Here is a 25,772-nt window from a genome sequence, read left to right as displayed (position 1 = left end):
AATTGATGATCCAAAGATATAGTCAAACCTATTCATGTGTGTGTGTGCGTGTGTGTGTGTGTGTGTATGTGTGTGTGTGTGTAATATGGAAGTGAAAAGGGATTTAGGCTTTGTTAGATATGTGAGTTATATTGAGTGAAAAGCGTTAGTTGAAGTAAGCTTCTTTATCCAGATATCCCTCAGATTGTCCTTAATAAGAATGTTACTTTGCTTTCTTTCATAGAGAAGACATCTTCACACAGAAATTTCATCTCTTTCCTTCAAGAAATAGAATCAAGGTCAAAGTGATCTTGTAACTGCTGTTTTTCGAGTGGCTTTAGCTCAAAATAATTCTATGCCAAAGTTGCATATTTAATAATGATGTGCTCTGAATTCTTTTACAGCATTAGATTTCAAGGAAGAAAAGTAACATATAATGACACCCAGTGTGATGTTTATGAATAGTATTTCTGCCAGAGATTATAAAATAATCTCCTCTCTAGGAAGGTTAAGAGATATTAACAATTTTTATTTTTCTAATTACTAAACAGTTATATCATAAAAATAATGATCTTCTATCGTTATAAATATACTTATATATTTTAAACCAAGACTTAGTTTCAGAATGCTATGCTTTATTGAATAAATTAAATTTTTATTTAAACCAGTGTTCATTTATGCAAGTGAACTGGTTCATTTATGTTTATTTACCTAACAAGATTGTATTTGATTTTCTAGTATTCATAGCATTCATTCTCTTCCAGAGACCTGGGAAAAATCTCTAGAAATTAAGACAAATTCTTTTATATAGATTTTAAAATGCAAAATTAGGAAGCTTAAAGCATCAACTGCTTTTATCCACATGATTTTGTAATATTGTGAACTTACATGATGTACTTTTATTAATGGACATTTTAAATATAAAGGATATTTTTAGAATAACTATAATCATTTAATTAGACTTAAGGCCTGATCAATAGGAATGAATTGATTCTTGATACTGTAATCCTAACAACTACTACTTTATGGGCTACAGACAATCAATGGCTGCTGAGAGAAGCTTCAATCCCTATTCCTGCCAGGAATAAATATTTTGACTGGTTATCTATTTCTAAGTAATCAGTCATAAGCAACACTAAACTACCTCTCTATCTCCATATGTGTACGTGTGTGTATGTGTAAATATATAAATGTAACAACAATAATTAAAGAAATTGGCATGAATTTGACAGAGAGTAGGAGGCATATGAGAATTTAAAAGAGTAAGAGAAAATCATGAAGATGATGCAAATACAGAATTCATTCAATTTTTAAAAAGATATTATGTAGAGATACATTTGTGTGTGTGATATTAAAATAGATGTAAAACTAGAGAACATGCATACAATGATTTATGTCCTTAAAGTATGTTCAAGGAAGTCTTTAACCATTTGTGTTGTAATTTTATTTTTTAATGCGCTCATAAAATACTTCCATACTACACTTTTCTCTCCCTCCACTCTCCCAAGTTCTCTACCAACCTCTCTTCTCTGCAAAAGTAATTTTTATTTGCAAGCATGTCATAGTCATCTCGGAAGCTTACTTCTGAATAAACTCATCCTTTCTTGCTCTTTAAGAACCATCGGCTGGCTGATTCAGCTCAGCTGTTTTGATCAAAACTACTCTCCAAGTTTACTGATTCAAGCTGGTTTCTCTCAGCTTCTCACCAAATCGCAATGCTTGGCCTCAAACTAGTTCTGGAAATTTTTTCTAATCTTCCATCTCCTCATTTTCTGGCTTCTTCTGTCTTCACCTACAACCTGTCTCTGTAAAACTATCTCATAAAACTGCATCCTTCCTCTCACTCTCCACCCTCACTTGCTTCCTGGCTTCCTTTCTTGCTTGTTGCACTTTTCTCATAATTTGCTGTTTTCCTTTTCCTATCTATTCTCATAAAATATGGACATAGCCTATTTCTGAACCATTGATTCAAATTGTTCTCTGATTTGTCACTTTGTCTGTCCCTCCATTAGATGTCACTTTCAAACATGACTGCTTCCTTCTACAAACTAACATTAATTTCATTGTTTGGGATCAAAGGTGCAGACTAAGGGCATGCCTATCTTTCACCCAGACGGATTAAATGGGTGTGTCAAATCTGCATTCCAGCTAAATCACACAAACTAGAAGGTCGTTAAATGTGATCTTGAGCTGGAGCAGTCATGATGCTAAATTAAAATTTCTCTACACACATTCCTCCTATCATTTCCTCCTCTATTTTGCCTTCAGAAAAGAGCAGGACTCACAAAGTTGACATTTAAAACAAAAATTCCTTTTGGTTTCAATTGAAGGTTTCTACAAAATAGAAATCTATACTATTCTCTATAATGTGGTGTGATTTTTTAGATATATTATATTAGCACAGTACCTATATATGCTGTTTTACAGTCTTTGTCATTTCATATGAGCGTTGCTCATTTTGATTTAGAGGGCCTTGTTTTCTTGGTGTCTGCCATAACTTCTAGGTCTGACAATCTTTCTGCATCCTCTTGCTTAAGGTTCCATGAGCCTTGACAAGAGGTATTTTATAGAGATATCATATGTATGACTGTGTGTTCAAAATCCTTTATACTCTGCATATATTTATTTTAAAATATTAGCAAAATATTTTTAAATATTAATGTTAAAACGTAAGCAAATGTTAGCACATAGGTTTTGCATACTCTAGTTAGTATTACTTGTGAAATTTTGTTTACTTATTTATAGGAGTCACTTCTCTAATAAATTTAATTAAACTATTTTTATTAGTTTTTCCTCAAAATTTAAATATTAGCTAGGGTAGTTGTGCTATGTCATAAATTGACCTATATTTTATTTACTAATCATTGTTACATTATACTGGAATCTATAAAACTGTTTAAAATATTTATTCCAAACATACATTTTATAATTAATTATTAATTTTGAGAATCACTAGTAGTAACAAAAGCAGGTTAAACATTCAATGAAATAATATTTTTCTTATAGGATTGTGTGTGATGATCTCTTACTGAAGTCAAAAGCACAAATATTATTTTAAAATCTAATATTTTGAAAGAGCCAATGAAAAAATATATCCTCTAATTTGGAGTGTATAATCTTTTTATTTTGTATGAATTAAAACTACCCATGAATTTCTACTAGAAATCGTACTACTTTTTAAAAATTTAGTAAATTGGGACATTACTTGAATTCAATCTTATCCTTGACAGAATATTGTAAAAGAAAGTACTGTTAATAGTAGAGATTTTATAGAGCCTTGACAAAAAACATTTTCATTAGCAGATTTGTTCATCAACATCATGAGATTCATCACTCTGCTTTTAATAGTTCTGTGATTGGACTTTGACTTCCATATCAATAAAACCAGGCTTTTGATAATGAAGACTGTACTAAACAGTAATGAATCTTTATTAAATGAGTAATGTGTTGTTATTATGTGATTCACACTTATTTAATCTAAATCTATGTTTTAATGTAATGTGTCTAAGTGTAATCATGATTCAATTTTTCTCAATCTGGATTTTTGAACATGTTGAGAGGTTTTGCTTGCTTGCTTGTTTGCTTCTTATGTGTTTATACATGTGTTTATTTGTGTGCATAGCATTTCCTTATTGTGAGATTATTCTCTTCATAAGTTAAGTTGAGGGAACTTTTTAAAAAGAAATCTTCACAATTTAAGGAGAGTTAAACAACAAAAAAAAATTAACAGTATTGTATATGCTAGTGATTGCAATAGCTCCTCTCCAATCTCAAAGTCATTTACTCGAGACTTGCTTGTATCTACAGTATTTTTAGCTAATGTTATAGCAAGGAAATCCAGCTATTTTAATTCTGTCATTGATTATCTGTAGTATGTATAGAACTTAGATTTTTTTCTTAAATATGGGGAAGAATCAAAAAGAATAGTGGCTTTTCACCTCACTTAATTTTTTAGGAAGTAGCACATTTTACACAAATATCAGTTGTGTAGAATACACTGATTAGTACCAGGTAATAGAGAGGAAAATATGTTTCAAATATACTATAGTTATTCTAAAACATGTTAGCAATGTCTATAAATTAAATACACTAAAGAGCTAACATACTATCAAATATATACACTCCTTTTAAAAGGGGAAAATCATCTAATTATTTGTATTTTAAACTAGTTTTATTCCTCATCATATTTTTTGTGGTAATATCACTGACATTAAATGGAGAATATTTGATTCAAGTGTTTATGCAATTGATGAAAATGCCAAGCTTCTCCTCTTTCACAGTATGCTGCATAGTTATTCCAACCTATGAAATTCAATTCAGAAACTATCTGTGTGTGCTTTGGCCATCTTGAAATTTCTATTTTTTCATAAAAAGTTGAGAATTGCTCCTCCATGATCTGTAAAAGATTGTGTTGGAATTTTGATGGGCACTTTATTGAATCTATAGATGGATTTTGATAAGATGTCTATTTTCACTCTTAAATCCTATAGATCCATCAGCATGGAAGATATTTCCATCTTCTAATATCTTCTTCAATTTCTTTCTTCAGAAATTTGAAGTTCTTGTCATACATTCAACACATTAGTAACATTTATGGCTAAATGATTAACAAAAGTATCAGTCTTAACTTCTTGTGTCAAAGCAATTGCAGAAGCAGTGGTGCTAGCAATTAATGTAATTAAAGCTGCTATACCAACAATAATCAAGCCCACTACCCTATTGCTTCTGCTTAAAGCCTGACTCACTTCTTCCAGTACTTGCAAGCTTTTTTCAGAAGACCAAGGTTCTGTGTTACTCAGGCCAAAAAAAAAAAAAAAAAAAAAAAAAGCTGGTTGATAGATGTCCATAGCTGGCATGCCAGATTTCAACACACTAACACTATTTAGAAAGTATGCAAACAATGCAGCTTACATTAAATACTGTCATTAAATACTGTAGGAAAAAAAACAAAAGTAATTTTAATTTTACAATTAAAAGAGCCTTAACACATGAATTAACACTTGTTTTAAATTCAAATCCTACTCCAATTTTATCTCTTGCTAATGGAAGATCATAGAGACCTGCAGCTAACTTCCAAATATGTCTCTGAAAATGTTCAGAACTAGACTTCCAAATGAAGAGTGTTATTTCCAATATTGGATTGATTTCTAGACCAGTCTGTGATTGAGTCTGAATAACTGGTCACATTAAAGAAAAATACAACAGTCATTATAACTTCTCCTTTTGATTCTCTGTTCCATAAGTTCTAAAAACTTGAGGCAAGCCAGCTTGTCCCATCAAGGATATAGGTAAGCAAAGGTCGATTGGGAACATATGTCAAACCTCACACCAGTCAGAATGGCTAAGACTAACAATTCGGATGACACCAGATGCTGGTGAGGATTTTGAGAAAGAGGAACACTCCTCCATTGTTGATGGGATTTTTAAGCTGGTATAACCACTCTGGAAACCAGTCTGACGGTTCCTCAGAAAATTGGATATAGCATTACCTGAGGACCCAGCTATACCACTCCTGGGCATATACCCAAAAGATACAACAACATAAAACAAGGACATATGCTCAACTATGTTCATAGCAGCCTTATTTATAATAGCCAGAAGCTGGAAAGAACCCAGATGTCCTTCAACTGAGGAATTGATTCAGAAAATGTGATACATTTACACAATGGACTATAACTCAGCTATCAAAAGCAATGACTTCGTGAAATTCTTAGGCAAATGGATGGAAATAGAAAATATCATTCTTAGTGAGGTAACACAATCACAAAAGAACACACTTGGTATGCACCCATTGATAACGGATATTAACCCAAAAGCTCATAATATCTATGATATAACTCACAGACCACATGAAGCCCAAGAAGAAGAAAGACCAAAGTGTGGGTGCTTCGGTCCTTCCTAGAAGGAGTAATTAAATGCTCAAAGGATCAAATATGAGACAATGTGTGGAGCAAAGACTGGAAGAGGAACTGTCTAGATAGTGTCCCACCAAGGGAAAACATCTCAACAGAATCATAGAATCATAGTAACAGAATCTTCCCTTACCTAAGGAAAGTGGTAGCAATAAACAAACAAGAAGCATATAAAACACCTAATAGATTAGATCATAAAAGGAAATTCTATAGCCACATAATAATCCAAAAAACATAAATCTACAGTACAAAGAAAGTATATTTAAAGCTGCGATCACCAAAGGTAGATGCTGATGTGGAAGTCAGGAAGTGCATGCTGATAAGAGCCTGATATAGATGTCTCCTCAGAGGTCTGCAAAAGTCTGACATATTCAGAGGCAGATGCTCACAGCTAATCATTGAACTGATCATGGGGTTCCCAATGGAGGAGTTAGAGTGAAGACCATTAGAGCTGAAAGGGTTTGTGGCACCATGAGGAGAGCAACAATACCAACCAACCACAGCTCCCAGGGTCTAAACCACCAGCCTGGGAGCACTTAGGGAGGGATCCAGGGCTTCAGCTGTATATGTAAGAGTGGAGGGCCCTGCTGGGCATAGGTGGAAGAAGAGATCCTTGACCTCATGAAGGCTGGATGCCCCAGGGGGTGGGAATTTGAAGGTGGGGAGGTGGGAGTTGGGGGGTAGGTAGGGGTTACATTCACAGAGAAGAAGGAGGAGGGGTGAGGGGATAGGGGGTTCCTGGGTGGGTGGGGGATGTGGTAAGGGGGCAACATATGAAATGTAAATAAAACATCCAATAAAAAATAAAATAAAATAAATTACTAATATTGCTTACTCATGTTCAGAGCTTTTAGGTTGGTTCTGTATAGAGAAAAATAATTTTGAGATAAAATAATAACAGGAAATTATACTTAAATAAATAGAAAGCTCTTGGAAAAAAAAAGCTGCAATGGAAAAAGGCCAAGTCACATAGTTACTTGACAGATATTCATAGAAACACTAACTGCCGACCAATCAAAATTAGACCTAACTTCTCAACAGAGAAATAACTATCCAGAAGATCCTCACCAGATGCATTACAGATCATAATAAATGCCAGCTGAGACTACTACATCCAGCAAAACTCTCAATCACCATAGATGCAGACACCAAGATATTTCATGCTAAAACAAAATTTAAAGGATATCATTCTACTAACCCAGCCCTACAGAAGACATGAGAAGAAAACCTCCAACACAAAGAAAGTAACCGCACGCAAGAAAAAACATGAAATTCATCATCTCTCAGCAAACCCAAAAGAAGAGATTTACATATACACAGTACAACCTCCGACATGAGAATAAAAGGAACTAACAATCATTGGTCATTAATATCTCTCAACATCTTTGGAATCAATTCACCAATAAAAAGGCACAGGCTGGCAGACTGGATACATAACAGGATATATCATTCTGCTCTGTATAAGAAACATAATTCAGCAACAAAGACAGACACTATCTCAGTGTAAAGGGCTAGAAAAAGTTTTTCTAAGCAAACAGACCTAAGAAACAACTTTGAGTAGCCATTCTAATATCTAAAAAAATAGACTTTCAACCAAAATTAATCAAAAGAAATGAAGGACATTGCATACTAATAAAAGAAAATATCCTCCAAGATTACCTCTCAGTTCTGAACATTTATGTTCCCCGTTGCAAGGACACCAATATTCATAAAAGAAACTTTACTAAATTAGTGTTCAACTCATACATTGAAATCAACACAATAGTAGTGGAAGAATTCAACACTCCACTCTCACCAATGGAAAGGTGATAGAAACAGAAATTAAACAAAGAAACTCTGTAGTCAACAGAATTTATGAATCAAAAAGATTTAACAGATATCTACAAAGCATTTTACCCCCAAACAAAAGAATATACATCTTCTCAAAACCTCACAGAGCCTTCTCCAAAATTGACCATATATTAGTGTACAAAGTATCTCCCCATGAAGACACAAGAACCTTCAACTTCTTCAGACTTCTCTCTAACTCTTCCATTGAGAACCCCTTGATCAGTTCAATGGTTAGCTGTGAGCATCCACCTCTATATGTGAGGCTCTGGCAAACCTCTAAGGTGACAGTTATATCAGGCTTCTGTCAGCATGGACTTCCAGGCATCCACACCAGTGTCTACCTTTGGTGACTGCACATTGGATGGATACCCAGGTAGAACAGTCTCCAGACAGCCCCTCCTTCAGTTTCTGTCCCACACTTTGTCTCCATATTTGTTCCCATGAGTATTTTGTTACTCCTACGAAGGACCAAAGCACCCATACTTTGGATTGTTTTATCTTTGTGGTATATGCCCAGGAGTGGTATAGCTGGGTCCTCAATTAATGCTATGTCCAATTATCTGAGGAACCGCCAGACTAATTTCCAGAGTGGTTATACCAGCATGAAATCACACCAACAATGTAGGAGTGTTCCTCTTTTTCCACATCCTAGCCGGCTTCTTCCATCACCTGAGTTTTTGATCTTAGGCATTCTGACCGGTGTAAGGTGGAATCTCAGGGTAGTTTTGATTGGCATTTCCCTGATGACTAAGGATATTGAACATTCTTTAGGTACTTCTTGGCCATTTGAGTTTCCTCAGTTGAGAATTCTTTATTCAGCTCTGTACCTCATTTTTAATAGGGTTATTTGGTTGTCTGGAGTCTAATTTCTTGAGTTCTTTGTATATATTATATATTAGCCCTCTATAGGATGTGGGATTGGTAAATATCTTTTCCCAATCTGTTGGTTGCCATTTTGTCCTATTACCAGTGTCCCTTTGCCTTACAGAAGCTTTGCAATTTTATGAGATCCCATTTGTCAATTCTTGATCTTAGAGCATAAGTTATTTGTGTTCTGTCCAGGAACTTTTCCTCTGTGCTCAAGTATTCAAAGTTCTTCCTCACCTTCTCTTCTATTTGTTTCAGTGTATCTGGTTTTATGTGAAGGTCCTTTATCCACTTGGACTTGAGCTTTGTACAATGAGATAAGAATGGATCAATTTGCATTCTTCTACATGCTATCCTCCAATTGAACTACCACCATTTGTTGAAAATGCTGTCCTTTTTCCACTGGATAGTTTTAGCTCTTTTGTCAAAGATCAAGTGGTTGTGGTGGTGCATGCTGGTAGGATTTGCTGAAGGAAGCAGAGGCAGGAGAATCACAAGTTCATGGTCAGCCTGGGCTACATAAATTCTTATATGTAGCACAAAATATACTTTTATGACAATCTAGGTTATTTTATGTGTAATAATATAGATTTTGTATGTATTATTATATTGACTTTAAACTGTGTGTAATTTTTGAGCTATTTTAATCCAGTAATGTGGCTGCTATTATCACATGCAAAGACCTTCTAGGTTTGTATGTGTATCCAGACATACCTCAATATAGACTTTCAATCCTAAACAATGACATCTAATTGAGGGATACATAAAGTGACAAATGAGAAAGATATTTGACAGCGTGAATCAGAGATATATATGTCCAACTTTCAAGAGAAAAGCTATTTAAGAGCAGGGTAGGAAGAGAGACTTTAGTTAGCTCTGTTCAGTCATTTGAATAAAGGCATTAGAGTTTGTCAGTGAGTTTAGAGTCAGTGCAATAAGTGCACTGCAGTACAATCCAGTAGAGTTGAGTTCAATTTTCATTTCACGAAGCTCAGTGCAGATCAGCAGAGACAGCTGATGCCAGTGTATGGGAAGGAACCAGATGATTAGAACAAATTGCCCTAGTTAGTCTCAGGCTAAGCAGAGCAATTCAGTTAGAAGTTGAGAGAAGCCACTTGGAGAAGAGTCTAAGCCAGAACAACTGAGTTGATTTAACCAGCCAGAAATCAGAAAAAAAAAGGTAAGGTTTTCCAACAGAGAACCTATTTAGTAGCTAATATTATATGAATTTTATGATCTAACATCTTGCTTATTATTTAGCCTATTTTCCAAGGTTCATAATTTTTAAAAAGGGTAACAAGTATACATCGTTACATTTTACTTGAAATGCTTGCAAATTTACTAATGATCACAAATAATATGTGCAAGTGAGTGGAGAATAGTGAGTAGTTTCTTAGTGAGAAAATGGTGTAAAGCTGTTATGCTAGATTGACAAAAATAGCATTCTCCATCAGAGGTCTACAAATTGGCCTGTTGAGATAATTATTTAAAATTGGCCTCTGGTCAAGTCAACTATCTAAGCTGTAGTGGCTTTGCCTAGCTCAGCCACCATGTTCTGTGACCAGAGGCCACGTGTGCGCCACAGCTAGAAATGGCCCCACCAGCAACACCAGCCCTGCCACCCATGAGACATCAGTGAGGGAGATGGCTCTGCCAATCTTCCATGCTATCTTAGCAAAGCTGGGCATTGCCCAGACCATCCTGCCATCCACGCGGGCCCAGTAGAAAGATGAGACTCTAATGCTTAAAGATTAATCAGAGGCTTATATATTTGACAAAGCTCAATAACCATATGCCCATACAAAGAGAGTTGTTTCCCAATTAGCTAACCTAAATAAAAGTAGTTACCCGCACTGCTCTCCATACCTGTGTGGTTTTCCATCTTCCTATATCTCTGCTCTCTCTTGGTCCTCCTCTTCCTTTTCCCTCTTCATCCCTAACTCCTCCCACCTTAGCTCCTCCTACAGTGGCCAATAATGAAAACAATTGTAAAAGTTTGAACAAAAATAGTCTTTACAGACACATAAGTTTCTGTATCTACTAAAAGCACTTTAAAGAAAACAAAGGGAAGCTTACTAACGTGTAGTTTTAAACCTATTTTTATAGTATAAGAGGAAGCCTGAGAAGTTAAGAAGATGGCTCAGAAATCCTAAATGTTTGACATTATATTACCAACAACAATATCAACAAAACGTACTTCTATTTCAGTACATGGTTTTAAGGGGAGTTTCTAAAAGATGATTAGCATTTTTAATATACATATATTTTTCACATTTTACCCATGATTTGTATTAGGAATTTATTTTACCTTTTAAGATCAAGGACAACTCTATTATAGTGTTTAAAAAAAATCCCAAAACATGGAAGGTGTAACACCTCTGCAACTACCGGCATTAGAAGAATTGAAGATTAAATTAAATTAAAAAAAAAAAAAACCTGGCTATTTAAGCAACAAGATGTCCCCATGGTGGTAAATCAGCCACATAACATGGTAGTACTACCAAAGTAATAAAGAACAGCTAAAAGTTGGAAACACCTTAAAGAGTTAAGGAAAACATGTTTAGAAAGAAAGAGGCTTGCATCTTTTTGTTGTTGTTGTGGTTGTTGTTGTTGTTTTTAATTTAGAAGAGCAAGCTGACTTATCAGTTCCATATCTGGTCTAGGGTTGAGAATTCTGGGAAGGAAATGTACAATATCTCATTAAAGAACTAATTACTCTGATGTGCGGCGCGCGTAGTGGTCTCGCCGGCAAGAACACACACACACATACACACACCAGAATCCTTCCGTAGAAACACGTTTATTCCCAAAAACCAAAATGGTGGAAGAAGACCCCCAGCCCTGGGAAAGCACCCCTATATACCCTAGAGCGGTGTATTCACCTCTGATTGGCTGCTTACTCGTTGCGCACCAAACGCCGTGGGATGGGTTTTAACTTTGGCGGGCTTTTACCATGGCACATGCGCAATTTATTTGTTTACTAGGAAGAATTATGGCTGACAGCGCCACCTAGCGATGGCGGACTTTGCCAGCACCTGCCGCGGCTCCCAACATCTGCCTTTTTTTTTGTTTTAAAAACAGAGGGTGGTAGAGGGCCCTGGGAAGGTAACGTAACTCCCATATTTGGGTGTCTCACGGCGGGTCTGAGTCTCTTTAGAGGGTGGTGCTCAAATGTTTGAGGCTTTACAGGGTGTCTTACCAGAAGCCCTTGGGTGCAGCGGCTGAGGAATCTGTCTACTGGCTATTTCTTTTTTTGATTTGTTAAACAGGCACTGGCCAATGTCCCGTGTCTAGGCTGACTGACATTTCTCCACAGCCAGCACCAAAGAATGGTGAGCTCTCTGTCTAGGCTACGAGGGTCGCGCACCCACACCTGGCATTCTCAGAATGTGCGCCCCAGGTTGTGGCCACTCGTAATGCCTGTCACCGGGTAAAATCACCATTCGTGGTGTACCTCTGGCATATGGGATCAGCTTATTCCCGTCGTTGGGACCAATTGGCAGCTGGCCTGGAGACAAAAGGATGGAGTTATCTATCTGGCTGTTCTTGGCCTGTCTAGTGTGGTACCGGTTATGACTCAAACTCAAGGCCGATCAAGCAAATTCCATCTTGGGGGAATAAGCGTTCAAGAACCAACAGTTTAAGACAGTCTCCCTTACCCTACCAGGTGCAATGGAAACAAGTCCTCTGGGTGCAAGGGCTAAGGGGAACAGAAAGAGATGCAAACACCCATCCCTGTGCAATGGAGTCATCTCCTAGGGGTGCAAGGGCTGTTTGTCTCAAAATTCAGGTACCACAGCTACACAGACAAGGATCAACCAGGCCAAGACTCCTCACTGACCCAGTGTAATGGGCAAATCCTCTGGGGTGCAACGCTGATGGCCTAACATTTAGCACCACCACTCGTGAGGGGGAGACTGCTTATGATTGAGGCAGTGATAACCACACTGCCGGGGAAGCCCCTAGTTTTTTTTTTTTTTTTTTTTTTGTCACAAGCGCCTGGCCAATAATAGCCTTGTCAAGATTTTGTTGAGCTCTGAGTTTGCAAACCAACCAAAGATGAATACTAATCCACAACTTAGGGCATACCAAACAGGCCTACTCCCACCCACTTAAAAAGGGGAAGAAAAAGAAAAGAAAAGAAGAAAGCTGAAGAATTCCAGGAGGACAGTCCCTCAGTCAGGGACAGATCCACGCGGGTCGAGTTGATGTACACCACAGCTGCTCTCAATTTTCTGAGTGTCTCACTGAAGTTTTCTGACCAATTTCATGTAAGATACTGAAACAATTTTCTGGACAGATTAGTTACACGAGTAAAGTTTTTATAATGTACACTGGTGATGTAAAGTGTACCCAGTTTTTTCTCACATCTCAATTGGGCTAATTGAAAGAGGATATCCAATCTCTCTCTCACTAAATCAAGGCGTTGATTAAGGATCATTAGCCCGCCTTTTAGTTGGGCGCTGGTGGAGGTTTGAAGGTTAACAGCCTCTACCACCATGGCTGACAATAGGTTGACGGTAGTGCCCATCTGAACAGAAGTTAACATAGCAATCTCAGTGGCAGTGGCGGTAATGGCACTAACTAATATCGTCGCCACTATGGCTGCAGTTATACCAAAATCTCTTTTTTGTCTAAATAATGACAAAGTGGAAGGAGTCTCCACGGGGATGGGAACCCATCGCGTGACTCTGGCAACCATAGCTCGAGTGAATCTTTCAGAATTTTAACACTGGGACATCTAGCAGGTTTTATTGGTACAATTCTTAAAGGTGAAATTTGATAAAATAAACAAAAATACTAGGAACCTGTATCCCTTGGATCAGCACAAGGGCTATCATCAGAGCCTGGAGGGTCTGTCTGGGTGTCACCTTCCAGTATCTCGAGTCGCCGCGTCAGCCGCTCTGGTAGCCAAAACGGGTTGTCTTCTTCCTGTGGGAACACACAGACCGCTCCCCTGGCTCTTAATAAAACAATATCTGGGCCCTTCCATTGTCCGGTCAAAATATCCTTCCATTTCACCATCTCTTTCGGCCTCTCAGGCTCTAAACAGTGACGGTCAGCAGCGGAATGGCCCTGACTGTCCAGGTTTAAAATATTGAGGGTAAAAAGTGCTATAGAAACGGTGACTCGTGGCACTGAGGGTAAAGTCTCCTCGACTCCTCCCTTTTGTTTTATTAGATAAGACTTAAGAGTGCGATGAGCCCGTTCTATGATGCCTTGTCCTTGAGGGTTATAAGGGAGGCCTGTCAGATGGGTTACCTCCATTTGGTGACAAAACTGTCTAAACTTTTGAGAAGTGTACGATGGCCCATTGTCCGTCTTAAGAATTTTAGGCTTCCCCCAGGCACTCCATGCCTCAAGGCAGTGTTGAATAACATGTTCTGCCTTTTCTCCGGTCAACGGAGAAGCAAATATAATTCCAGAATAAGTGTAAATGGAAACATGTAAATATCGTAATTTGCCAAAGGTTGGGATGTGAGTAACATCCATTTGCCAAATCTGTAGTGGCCGAATTCCTCGTGGATTAATTCCTACATGAGGCACTGGTAAAAATTGACAGCAATTCTGACATTGAGTAACTATATCTCTAGCTTCCTTTCTAGTTATCTCAAACCGACGACGTAACGTCTCTGCTGTCACATGAAAGTTTTTATGAAAATCCTTGGCCAAATCTAATTTGGAAGATAAGGCGATAGCAACCAATTTTGTGGCTCGATCCGCTAGGTCATTCCCATGAGACATTGGGCCTGGTAGACCTGAGTGAACCCTGATATGTGTAATAAAAACCGGGAATCTCCTATTAACTAAGGCGAATTGAATCTTTTGAAAAACTTTTACGAGTCTACTAGATGGTCTAATTAGCCCAGCCACTTCTAAGGCTTTAACTGCATTTACTACATAAAAGGAATCTGAAACAATATTTAAAGGGCCTGGAAAGGTTTCAAGAACCTCCAAAACTACCAAGCATTCCACAACTTGAGGTGAGGTCTCATGATATTGTTTGGCAGTGACCTTATTATCAATTACATAAGCACCCACACCTGTCTTTGACCCATCTGTGTAAACAACCACTCCATCCGGGAGCGGCTTTTGAGATAAGACCTGTGGAAATACAATAGCTTGAGTTAAGGCAAACTGTAAAATGGGATGTTTAGGGTAGTGATTATCTATTTGACCATTAAAGGAGGTGACCAACACGGCCCAAACATCAGAGGTAGCAGTTAATATTTGAACTTGATGTGCAGTATAAGGCACTATTAAAACTTTAGGCTCCCTTCCAAAATGAGTGACAGCTGCTTTTAATCCCCGTAAGGCAAGCTGAGCAACCGCATCTGGATACCATTCAATAATCTTTGCAGGAGATGCATTAGGATGAATCCATAGTAAGGGCCCATCCTGCCATAATACGGCAGTTGGTAAATGTCTGGTTTTAAAGACACACAGATTAAAAGTTTTGGTCTCATCAATGCGTTTTAGCTGAGCTTCTTGCAAGGCATCCTCCACCAATCGCAGGGCATGGTTTGCAGCCGGTGTTAACGCTCTTGGTGAGGAAATATGGGAATCTCCTTCCAGAATGTCAAACAAAGGTTTTAATTCAGCAGAGGGAATTTTCAAAAATGGTCTTAACCAATTTATATCACCTAATAACTTTTGAAAATCATTTAAGGTATGTAAATGATCTCTGCGAATTTCTAATTTTTGAGGAACTATTTTCTCAGGGTAAATAACTGTCCCTAAAAAGGAACCAATTTCTGAAATTTGAACCTTCTCTGTGGCAATATGCAGACCCCACTGTCTTAATGTAGCAATTAATAAAGGATATGAGTTCTGCAAAATGGTCAACTCTTTATGGCATATTAAAATATCGTCCATAAAATGAATCAAGAGTAGAGAAGGAAATTGTTTCTTAACAGGTTCAAGGGCCATTTGTACATACAGCTGACACATAGTAGGACTGTTGGCCATGCCTTGAGGCAAAACTGTCCACTGATATCTCTTGTCTGGTTCAAGGTGATTAACAGCAGGTAAGGTGAACGCAAATCTTTGCCTATCTTGCGGGTGTAGGGGAATGGAGAAAAAGCAATCCCTAATGTCTATAATTATTATCCTCCACTGATTAGGTAAAGCAGAGAGCAGAGGCAGGCCTCATTGCACTGAGCCAAACAGCTGCATCTGTTTATTAATGGCCCTTAGATCATGGAGAAGTCTCCATTTTCCTGATTTCTTTTTTATAACAAAGATAGGGGTATTCCAAGGAGAAGTAGAAGGTTCTAAATGACCAAGCTGTGCCTGTTCCTCAATCAGCCTTGTAGCAGCTTCCAATTTCTCAGAGGATAGGGGCCACTGAGGAACCCACACGGCTTCCTCTGTAAGCCAGGGTATGGGCAAAGAGCCCTCAGTGGCAACTAGGGAAAACCCAGACCTTGTCTTCCTGTATTACTTTCTTGTGAAATTGGGTTTAACCTTCCTTGTTCTTTTCTGCCAAGGCCTTTTCCTTCCTTATATCCCATTCTTTTCATAATATTAATAGCTTGTTGAAAGTACTCATTAGTTAGTGTCAGTCCCAGGTCTTGTAAAATGTCTCTTCCCTAGAGGTTAACGGGAAGAGGAAGCACATAAGGTATAAAGCTTCCTGTCTGACCCTCTGGCGTCTTCCAAGTCAAGGAGCGTGAACTGTCGGTAGGGTTGGCCTCATATCCCAACCCTTGTAAGGAATGGGATGACTGTGTAACAGGCCACGTTTTTGGCCACCAGTTAGAGGAAATAATACTCTTATCAGCTCCTGTGTCTAAAATTCCTGTAAAGCTCTTCCCTTCTATTGTTAATTGTAAAGTGGGTCTGGTTTTGAGATCCACTACTAAATGAGCAAAGTCAGTTCCTGAAGAACCGAACCTATTGGCACCTCTTGGCACCCCGGTGGATGGAAAACAATTATGTAAACTTGGAAGAATAACCAATTGAGCAATCCTATCTCCAGGGGAGATAGAAAATACGCCTTGTGGGCAAGAACAGAGAACTTGAAGTTCTCCTGTATAATCTTGGTCTATTACACCAGGATGAACCACAAGCCCCTTCAGGGTAAGAGAGGAGCGGCCTAGAATGAGGCCAACGCTTCCCTCAGGCAGGGGACCTTTAAAATCAACCGGGATAAGTTGCACACCCTCATGTGGCATTAATAAGAATTGGGAGATAGAGCGGAGGTCCAACCCTGCAGAACCTCTTGTAGCTCTGCAGTTAGAGGTCTCCCCCGGTTGTAGGCTTGTGTCCCATATTTTTTGGGGCCCTGAGACATTGGGCCCGGATATTCGTTTTTTGAAATATTTTCATCTCTTCCTATAGGGGAGGGATCATGTTGAATAATCCTTTCCTGAATGTCCTTAACCGAGCGACATTCATTGGCCCAATGATATCCCTTCCTGCATTTAGTACATAACCCAGGGGTTTTCTTTTGTATAGGAGTACGACATTCCCATTTCAAATGACCCTGTTTACCACAATTATAACATACTTTACGGCCGCCAGGACTTGAGCGGCTCTGGCCCTGCAGGATAGCTGCTGCCAGGCCAGCGTTAGTCAGTGGGCCTCCAAGACCTCGGCAGACCTTTATCCAATCTGTCAGCCCTTTGTTTCTCCTAGGGGTAATAGCTGCCTTGCACTCTGGTGAGGCATTTTCATATACTAATTGCTCGATCAATGGCTTGACTTGCTCTGGGTCTCCGAAAATTTTGCCTGCTGCTTCTGTCATTCTAGCAACAAATTCTGAGAAGGACTCCTGGGGGGGCTTGTAATATTTTTGTTAAATTTCCTCCAGCCTCGCCCCTTTTCGAGAGGGCCTTCCATGCCTTAATTGTGGCGGTGGAAATCTGGCCATATGCTCCCCAATGATAGTTAGTCTGGTCAGCAACATACTGTCCTTGCCCTGTTAATAATTCGAAAGTCCACTGTCTATGGTTGCCCTCTGCATTAGCGTTGGCCTTTGCCTGTGCTTGAGAAGCATCATGCCACAAAGCCTTCCATTCCATATACTGTCCCATATTAGGGAGAGCAGCTTTTACTGTGTTCTGCCAATCATTCGGAGTCATTGCCATAGTGGCAAATCTCTCAAGCTGCATAATTGTAAAATTAGCATCAACTCCATATTTGTTAACCGATTCAGCAAATTCTTTGATAGAAGCATACTCTACAGGTGAGTGGACACGGCCTCCTCCCGCGTCCTCAAACACTGGAAAAGCTTGTAACATTTTTCTCTTGTCTTCCTCTGAAAGGAAGGAGCCTGAGCAGCACCTGTCCACATGAGGCGGAAGTGCGCCGGGAACATTAGGTTGGGAGGGCGCTACAGGCCGAGAGGCCGTCCGGCTTCTATCTCTCATTTTCCTCTGCTTTAGATTTTGCGGCGGTAACTGTTTATCTATCTCTTCATCTGAGTCCTCTGAGGAAGTTATCCCCTCCGACTCAGAGGCATCACGCCCCAGCACTTCCTTTACCAGATAAAGAGATCTCTTTCTGAGGCTTCCTGTTCTCCCGTCTCTCCCAAGAGCGTTTTTTCTCTCATCTCTCACTTCCTTGGACTGTGTGTCTTTGGAAGGGCCTTTTTCCTTAGATATGCCTTTTCTTCCTTTTTCTTTCTGAATTTCTAAGCGCTTCTTTCCTCTCTCTGTTTCTGACATGCTGACTTGTACTATTCCCCGAACCCTCACGAAAACCAGGAGGAAGAAAAGTAATGCTGCTAGCACCATGGCGAGAGCCTCTAAAGTTCCTGCCAACTGGGGAGGGAAGTGAATCAAATCAAATCGAAACATATCTTTCAGAGAACATTACCTCGTCCTACGGTTCTGGATTCACTCCACACGTGGATGGCGAGTGGAGGGTCTTCTGAAACAGTACCGGCGATGGTAAATTCTCCCGGGTTTCTCGGCACCAAATGTGCGGCGCGCGCGTAGTGGTCTCGCCGGCAAGAACACACACACACACACACCAGAATCCTTCCGTAGAAACACGTTTATTCCCAAAAACCAAAATGGTGGAAGAAGACCCCCAGCCCTGGGAAAGCACCCCTATATACCCTCGAGCGGTGTATTCACCTCTGATTGGCTGCTTACTCGTTGCGCGCCAAACGCCGTGGGATGGGTTTTAACTTTGGTGGGCTTTTACCATGGCACATGCGCAATTTATTTGTTTACTAGGAAGAATTATGGCTGACAGCGCCACCTAGCGATGGCGGACTTTGCCAGCACCTGCCGCGGCTCCCAACACTCTGACTATGTTTTTTCAAGGTTTAAGTAGAACCCACCTTCATAAGATAAGTGCTTTATCCAGATAAATTGTTAGGTCTCTACCTAGACCAGAGATACTATTCTCTTAATCAGGTCATTTTCTGCTCATAACATTGCTCCCTCTAAAGAGGAAGCAATGAAAGTATTTAGAATGGCTCAGAAGCACCTAAAGAAATGTTCAACATCCTTAGTCATCAGGGAAATGTCAATCAAAACAACCCTGAGATTCCACCTCACAAAAATCAGAATAGCTATGTTCAAAAACCAGGGAGAGAGCAGATGCTGACGAGGATGTGGAGAAAGAGGAACACTCCTCCATTGTTGGTGGGATTGCAAGCTGGTACAACTACTATGGAAATCAGAAACATGTTTAGAAACCAACCAGACCCCCCGAAGCTCCAGTGGACTAAACCACCAACCAAAGAGTATATATGGAGGGACCCATGGCTCCAGCAGCATATGTATCAGAGGATGGTCTTGCTAGTGGTTCCTCAGAAATTTGGTCATAGTATTACCTGAGGACTCAGCTATACCTGGGCATATACCCAAAAGATGCTCCAACATATAACAAGGACACATGTTCCACTGTGTTCATAACAGTTTCAGTTCTTTGTTTGTTTGTTTGTTTTCACATTTTAGTACAAACACCCCAGCAATAGCACATGGCTGTCACTGAGGGCATAGGTGCTTTATTGGAATGGAAATGAGGAAGTCTCCTCTGTTTAAGAGGATGGGAACAGTCCTGGCTACCCTGACAGTGGGATGTACAGGGTCTCTGGCCAGACGAAGGTTCAAATGGGAAGACACCTCTCAATCAGTCATGGGGGTGCCACACAGGCCTGGCTGTAGGTCTAGGAACCATAGAGACAACTGGGGAGGTCCGCTGCACATCCATCATGAACTATATAAGATGAAGCTCCACATGAGTTAATTACAAAAGTGATTGTTTACAAAAATCTGTACACACATTTGAAAAACTCACAAAATTTTCATCTATGTATCACAAGTTGCTAGATCAAAATATTAAAAATGGGATAAAATTATGTTTCTCTTCTCAATTCTTTTCAAAAGGATTACTATTTTAAAGCACACGTATGCTACTTCCCATTAGCAAGACCCATGCAATAAACCAAGCAGCCTAGTGTTTCTTGAGCCCCTAGGCCTTAAACCAAGTAGCCAGGCCAGGGCAGCCAGGCCAGTGTCCAGAACTAGGGGGAGGAGCTGGCGTACATTGCATAACAGAATGTTGTAATGTAGCAAAAGGAGGAAGGTGTTTTGGGCTAACACTTTGGGATTAAATAAAAGAGGCATGCAAGATGGAGACATGCAGCCCTGTCAACCAGGTTGGACCAAGAGACACAGGTGACCTTAAAGGCTGGCTTCCAGAGTGGCAATGGGAACCAGGTCTAGTACACACTTGGTAGAAAACTTATTTCAACCACTTAGGTATGCCACCTGGGCATGGAAAGGAACACTCATACAGAAGAAACAGGGAAGGGCAGTGGGCCACACCAGCCACAGCCAGCTCATCATATAACTAAACTGGATGTAGTGCAAATATTGCAACCAAGTACTACCGACATGCTACCTACTCTGCTCACATTAAGGGCCACATGGCAATGTCGACGTAAAAGCAGGACCATGTTCTCATCCTGAGTATATTTACTTAGCTAGAGAAAGAGTCCTGTCTTCCCTATGTGTGTAAGACAGTGGCTGACATGTTCTTTATTACCTGTTAGTTGAGAGAGCCCTCATCAAGGCTTAAAGTTTGTGCTTCTCTTTGCAGACTGTGTTCTCTGCTGGCAACAGCAGGCTTAGGACAGAATATCTGGATCCTCTGTCCCAATGCAGAGGACTCAGCCCAAATTCTACTTTCAAACCCTTCTTAGTCCCAGGGCCCTTCAACATTGCCAAGGTGCCCAAGAAAACACACAGGGTGGCACAGAGACCCACTGAGCTGAATGTGTTGCATAGTTCCATGGACAGAAGGAAAACATAGTGATGTCCTTAGGGAAGCTCTGCTGTTCTCAGGTGAGCATCAGGCCTAGGGGTCCCATACAGGATCACTGAGGTAATGTGGTTGTCCTGCATGACTTCAAAGATCATGCACTGAAGACTGAAGCAAAATGTGGAGCCAAACGGGTTGGTGTTATTTGGGAATGAGGACCTGTGCAAGACAAAAGGCTTCTCCACAGGATTGCCCAGAAGCTCCTGGATGGTGTTCCACTTGCTATAGGTTGTGCATATTTCGGTCTGACCACCTGAATTTTCTTTCTTTATGGCTAGTGGGATCTTAAACTCATAGTGGTGGTAAACATTAAAATTATAATGCCCAGAGTAATTGGTGTGCAGGACAAACTTCTTCACTTTTTGTGTATTTTCATCAAACATGTCCACTCCAAGAGTGAAATAGTTAAAAAAGTAGTCGTTGCACTTGGATGGAACTTGTTTATGAGGGGAAGGAGAGTGAATTTTCATCTTGTCTTCAGATTTATAGAAGACCTTGTGTGGAGAACCAAGCATGCTAAGAACATTTTGGCGAGAATCACCATTGATTTTTTTTTTTTTTTTTTTGCTTTTCTGTCTTGAAAATGTACCGCATCAGTTTATGTGACATAAGATCAATTAGGCCTTATTTGTAAATTTTATTCTGTGAATAGCTTAATGCTTTGCTTGATACATAATTTTATCAATACCATCCCTAATACTGTAGGATGAAAAATGCCAATAATTTCTTATTTGTAGGTCAGAAATTCTAGCAGTAAAGAGTAGCAATGTCTGTTATCATTAAAGGGTATTCCTATAAAGATGATTCAAATGTTCAGATATGGCTGAAATATTCCAATGAGAAATTTAGATCAAATGTCTACTGTGAATTCTCAGTGTATATTGTTTCTCTTTTGCAATAGTTTGACTCTTTGGGTTTTTACTCTTATTTTTTCTTTTATGCTGTCTTTGCATATTTTTTTTTTTTGCTTGGCCTTCCTAACAGTGTAGTTCCTCATGTACTCAGACATATCTGAGTATATTTGGATATCTACAACATGAATAGTCTAAAATAGTAAAGTAGAAATATTTTATTATACTTGCCCAGTTCAGAGTTATTGAGTCCAGATGCCAAAGGATGTAAAAACAGGAAGTATGATTCATTTAGTGGGTTATCTTTGAACACTAGCTACGGTACAAATAGTACTACTGAGAACTAAAATGGTGCTGCATCTGGTTTTCATATTTCTGTTCCTAAAATTTATAGACTTCTTATATTCAAAGTCTTATGTTATAGTTATTGTTTTACTTTATTTGGACATTTTATATTCTTCTGTTATTATCATTTAACACAAGTCTTATTGCTTGTCTTTGTAATTGTACATAGCATTTATCCATAACATGTGGCTGGTTTTGCTTTCATTGAAGAGAATAAAATTAAATGAATTTATAACATAAACCTTACTTATATGATTATTCTAAATTATAAATTTTTAATTTTAAAATATATATTATTGGGTAAAGTCACCACTGCTTCAGTTCACTAGAATCTCACAGGTTAAATAACAAATTTGTGTTATATTTGTTTATTTGTATGACACAAATGTAAATTATTTACAAACACCACTAAATTAATCTATATTAAAATGATGGTCAAAAATTTCTAGTGTGCTCAAACAGCATAAAGCCTAACAGTTTCTTGCTTATAACATGCTCCTGCCCATTAGGCCATTGGATCTTCTCTGTTTAGATATATAATAGAGGCAATTCTGCAGCCAGATGAAACTGGTTTGAGCACAGGTCTGGCTGTTCACAAAAGCCTGAAATTGTTCACAGTGCAAGATAATTTTAATGTGGCTTTGCCAGATAGCTGAAATGATACATTTTATAAATTGGATGCACTAAGCAATTATTCATAATATTACTGAAACCCTGTAATTTTCTTTGTTCCTTTCAGCCGCAGAGACGTGTCACATTTCACCTACCAGAAGGCTCTCAGGAAAGCATCAGTGATGGTGGAGTGGGAGACCATGATGCAGGCAGCCTTCCCAGTACATCCCATGCACTGCCTCTTGGCTATCCTCAGGAAGAGTATTATGATCACGCTGCACCAAACAACCGCACTGAAGGGGATGGCAACTCCGATCCTGAATCTAGTAAGTGATCCTTTACTGGTTCTGCCATAGAAATAAATTAATTCTGTTTGCAAATCAAGTTTTCATAGCTCTAATTACATGGGCCAACTAAATATACTACTAGGACTAGTAGCATATTCTTAAAAGGTAAACTTAATTGGGTGGGTGGCACATATACATGTATATATGTATAATAGAAAGAGAGAGAGAGAGAGAGAGAGAGAGAGAGAGAGAGAGAGAGAGAGAACAGCTGACAATATTTGAAATACAGATAGCAGCTATTTTAAAGAATATTTCCTATGAAAATTATGACAGTCATTGTGGCCAGGCAAAAGTAATATTTTTCTATTTTTGCACGTCTTTATATGCAGTCTGACAAATTCAGTCATTTCTTAAATTGTGTCCATAATAAATGATGCCTAATTTTCATATTACTTATAGGTTCCTATGTATTTTAGTAGAGATAAAAAATTTCAAGTATTTCAGGATAAATAAAAATTCTCATTCTGGTGGAGATGAAATTATTCTGAGGATTTCAAAAGCACACTATCATCACATTCCTGCATCATGTAATTATTTAAATGTCCTACTCTTAAACAAGAAGACATTTACTATCAATATCTGCTAGGAAAGGAAAAATTGGTTTTCTCCTGTGAAACAGACTTGGCGTATCACACTGCAGGATAGGCTCTATGCCCTAGCATAGATAGCCGACACAAAATGATCTCCATGTTTGTTTTATTTTGCTTTGACCTATCTTGTCTTGTCTTAGCGTATGTGTGTGTGTGTTTGTGTTTGTATGCATTTTGTTTTCTTTCTGTACTTTTTACCTGTTGATTTCTGGTTTATTTATTTGTTTTGAGTTCCTTTTATTAGGAGACTTTTTGTTTATTTGCTTGGAGTTTCTTTTTTGAGAGATAGGAATAAGTAAAATGATGCTAGGTGGGGAGAGAAGTAGTTAAAATAGGAGAGGACTTGAGGAAGATAAAAGAATATTATCAAAATATATTGCTAACTGTGTAATAACTATTACAAAACCAAATTTAAAGAAAGAGAGTTCTCATTTGATCTGCAGATAGAAGACACTAAAAGTGGGTTTGTTTTGCAAACCCTCAAAGGGATGACTTTTTTAAAAAGAGAAGTATCATGTTAATATTAAACATCAATTTATTAATAATACATAATTTTTGAACAAATAGGAAGCATAAAAATTATGGAAACACCATATTTGACAACTTAAGCACATAAAAAACATTGTAAGACATTCATAAATTTAAAATTTGTTCCATATTCAAGTTTTATACATAAAATTTTGAATGAAAAAAGGGCATCTCACATGTGTGATAGAAATGTATTATGTATACAGACAAACAAATAGATCAATGAGCACATTAATTGATACAGATTGTAATTTTTCAAAAGTCATTTAAACATTATGGGTATTATCAATGTAGAATCTTAAGCATATGTGCTTTTAAATAATTAATTTCTTGTTATAGTTTATGTGTTGTTTATTTTTAAAGATTTTATGACTTTATATGTACATACCTGTGCCTATAAGTATATGTAAATTACACGTATGCAAAGACCACAGAGGCAGGCTGAGGGTTCAAATCCCCACTGAAATAGAAACTACAACTGTGAGCCTTTGATATGATTGTTGGAAATGAAACAAATCTTCAAGTGCAGTTGTGTTAATTTCTTATACATGCTATAAGAAATTATATAGTATATAAGTATACTATGCATAAACCTTTTGTATAACCACTAAAGCATAGAGCCATCTCTCCAGTGATTCTCACCATATTTTAATTTCTTACTTTAAAATATAAAATATTAGGGAAGACTAACTAGTTACAATTAAAAACAACAATTGATAATTTTTCTCTCTTTTTAAATATAGGTGTTCAAAGGTTTTACAATATAAAAATAATAAGCATTAAGTCTTAAACATCAGATCTCTCCATTAAATATTTTTATTTACATATACAATGATTAACCAATGTTAATTGAGAAACTATAAATTTTGAGAAAATATCGATATTACCATCCATTATTTTCTAGAGGAAATATATATTTGTGAAAAATTTCACAACTCTAATGAACTAAGGTGTATTTCTCTTAAAAATAAGTATGATTATAAGTAATATGTATTACATAAAAATATCTTTTCATTCACAAACTATCATTTTAAATATACCTCTATCATATCTTGTGGATTAATATGAATACAAGGGTAGAAGACATATTAATTTTATAAAATAAAAAATAAAAACAGATACCTTTGCATATGTCTTATGTTACTAATCTTTGTCAAATAAGATTATTCAGAATGAACATCTGAATCCTGAAATAATCTTCTAAGCTAGGTAAGAGAGGTTGGAATTTTATTTGTAGTTATAAAGATGACTGTGCATAGTATAATTATTATATGTATTAGAAACTATAAAACTTTAAAGATGTATATCTGTAGCAACAGCAATTTTATTTTTAATAAGATATTTTGAGGTGGGGATTAGTCTTATTTTTCCTATTTGTGTATAAGAATGCAATCTTAGGTTCAATCCCTAATGTCAACAAAAATAAATAAAGACACAAAGGCTAATAACATGACTTTATGGGATATAATAAGGCCTATATAATATGAATACAACAAGCATATACATACAAATATATGTATATATGTATACATATACCTATATCTCATATATATATATACATATATATGTATATATGTATATATATATATATGTATATATACATACATACATATATATATATATATA

At 37.9% G+C, this 25,772-nt stretch overlaps 1 protein-coding gene across 6 annotated transcripts in view; it reads left to right on the top strand.

Annotated features, from left to right (window-relative positions):
• Window positions 1–25,772, top strand: part of Pcdh11x (protocadherin 11 X-linked) — a 545,209-nt gene that overhangs the window by 357,412 nt on the left and 162,025 nt on the right. For all 6 annotated transcript variants that reach the window (XM_028778938.1, XM_028778795.1, XM_028778731.1 and 3 more), the window contains one exon: window positions 22,809–23,007. In XM_028778938.1, the coding sequence (XP_028634771.1) occupies window positions 22,809–23,007 (199 nt within the window). The remainder of the gene's footprint in view (window positions 1–22,808; window positions 23,008–25,772) is intronic.

The sequence above is a fragment of the Grammomys surdaster genome, unplaced genomic scaffold (assembly GCF_004785775.1).
Source record: "Grammomys surdaster isolate TR1022 unplaced genomic scaffold, NIH_TR_1.0 61, whole genome shotgun sequence".
Taxonomy (NCBI): Eukaryota; Metazoa; Chordata; class Mammalia; order Rodentia; family Muridae; genus Grammomys; species Grammomys surdaster.
The sequence above is the reverse complement of the archived record's forward strand: the minus strand, read 5'-3'. Positions and strand labels throughout refer to the sequence as shown.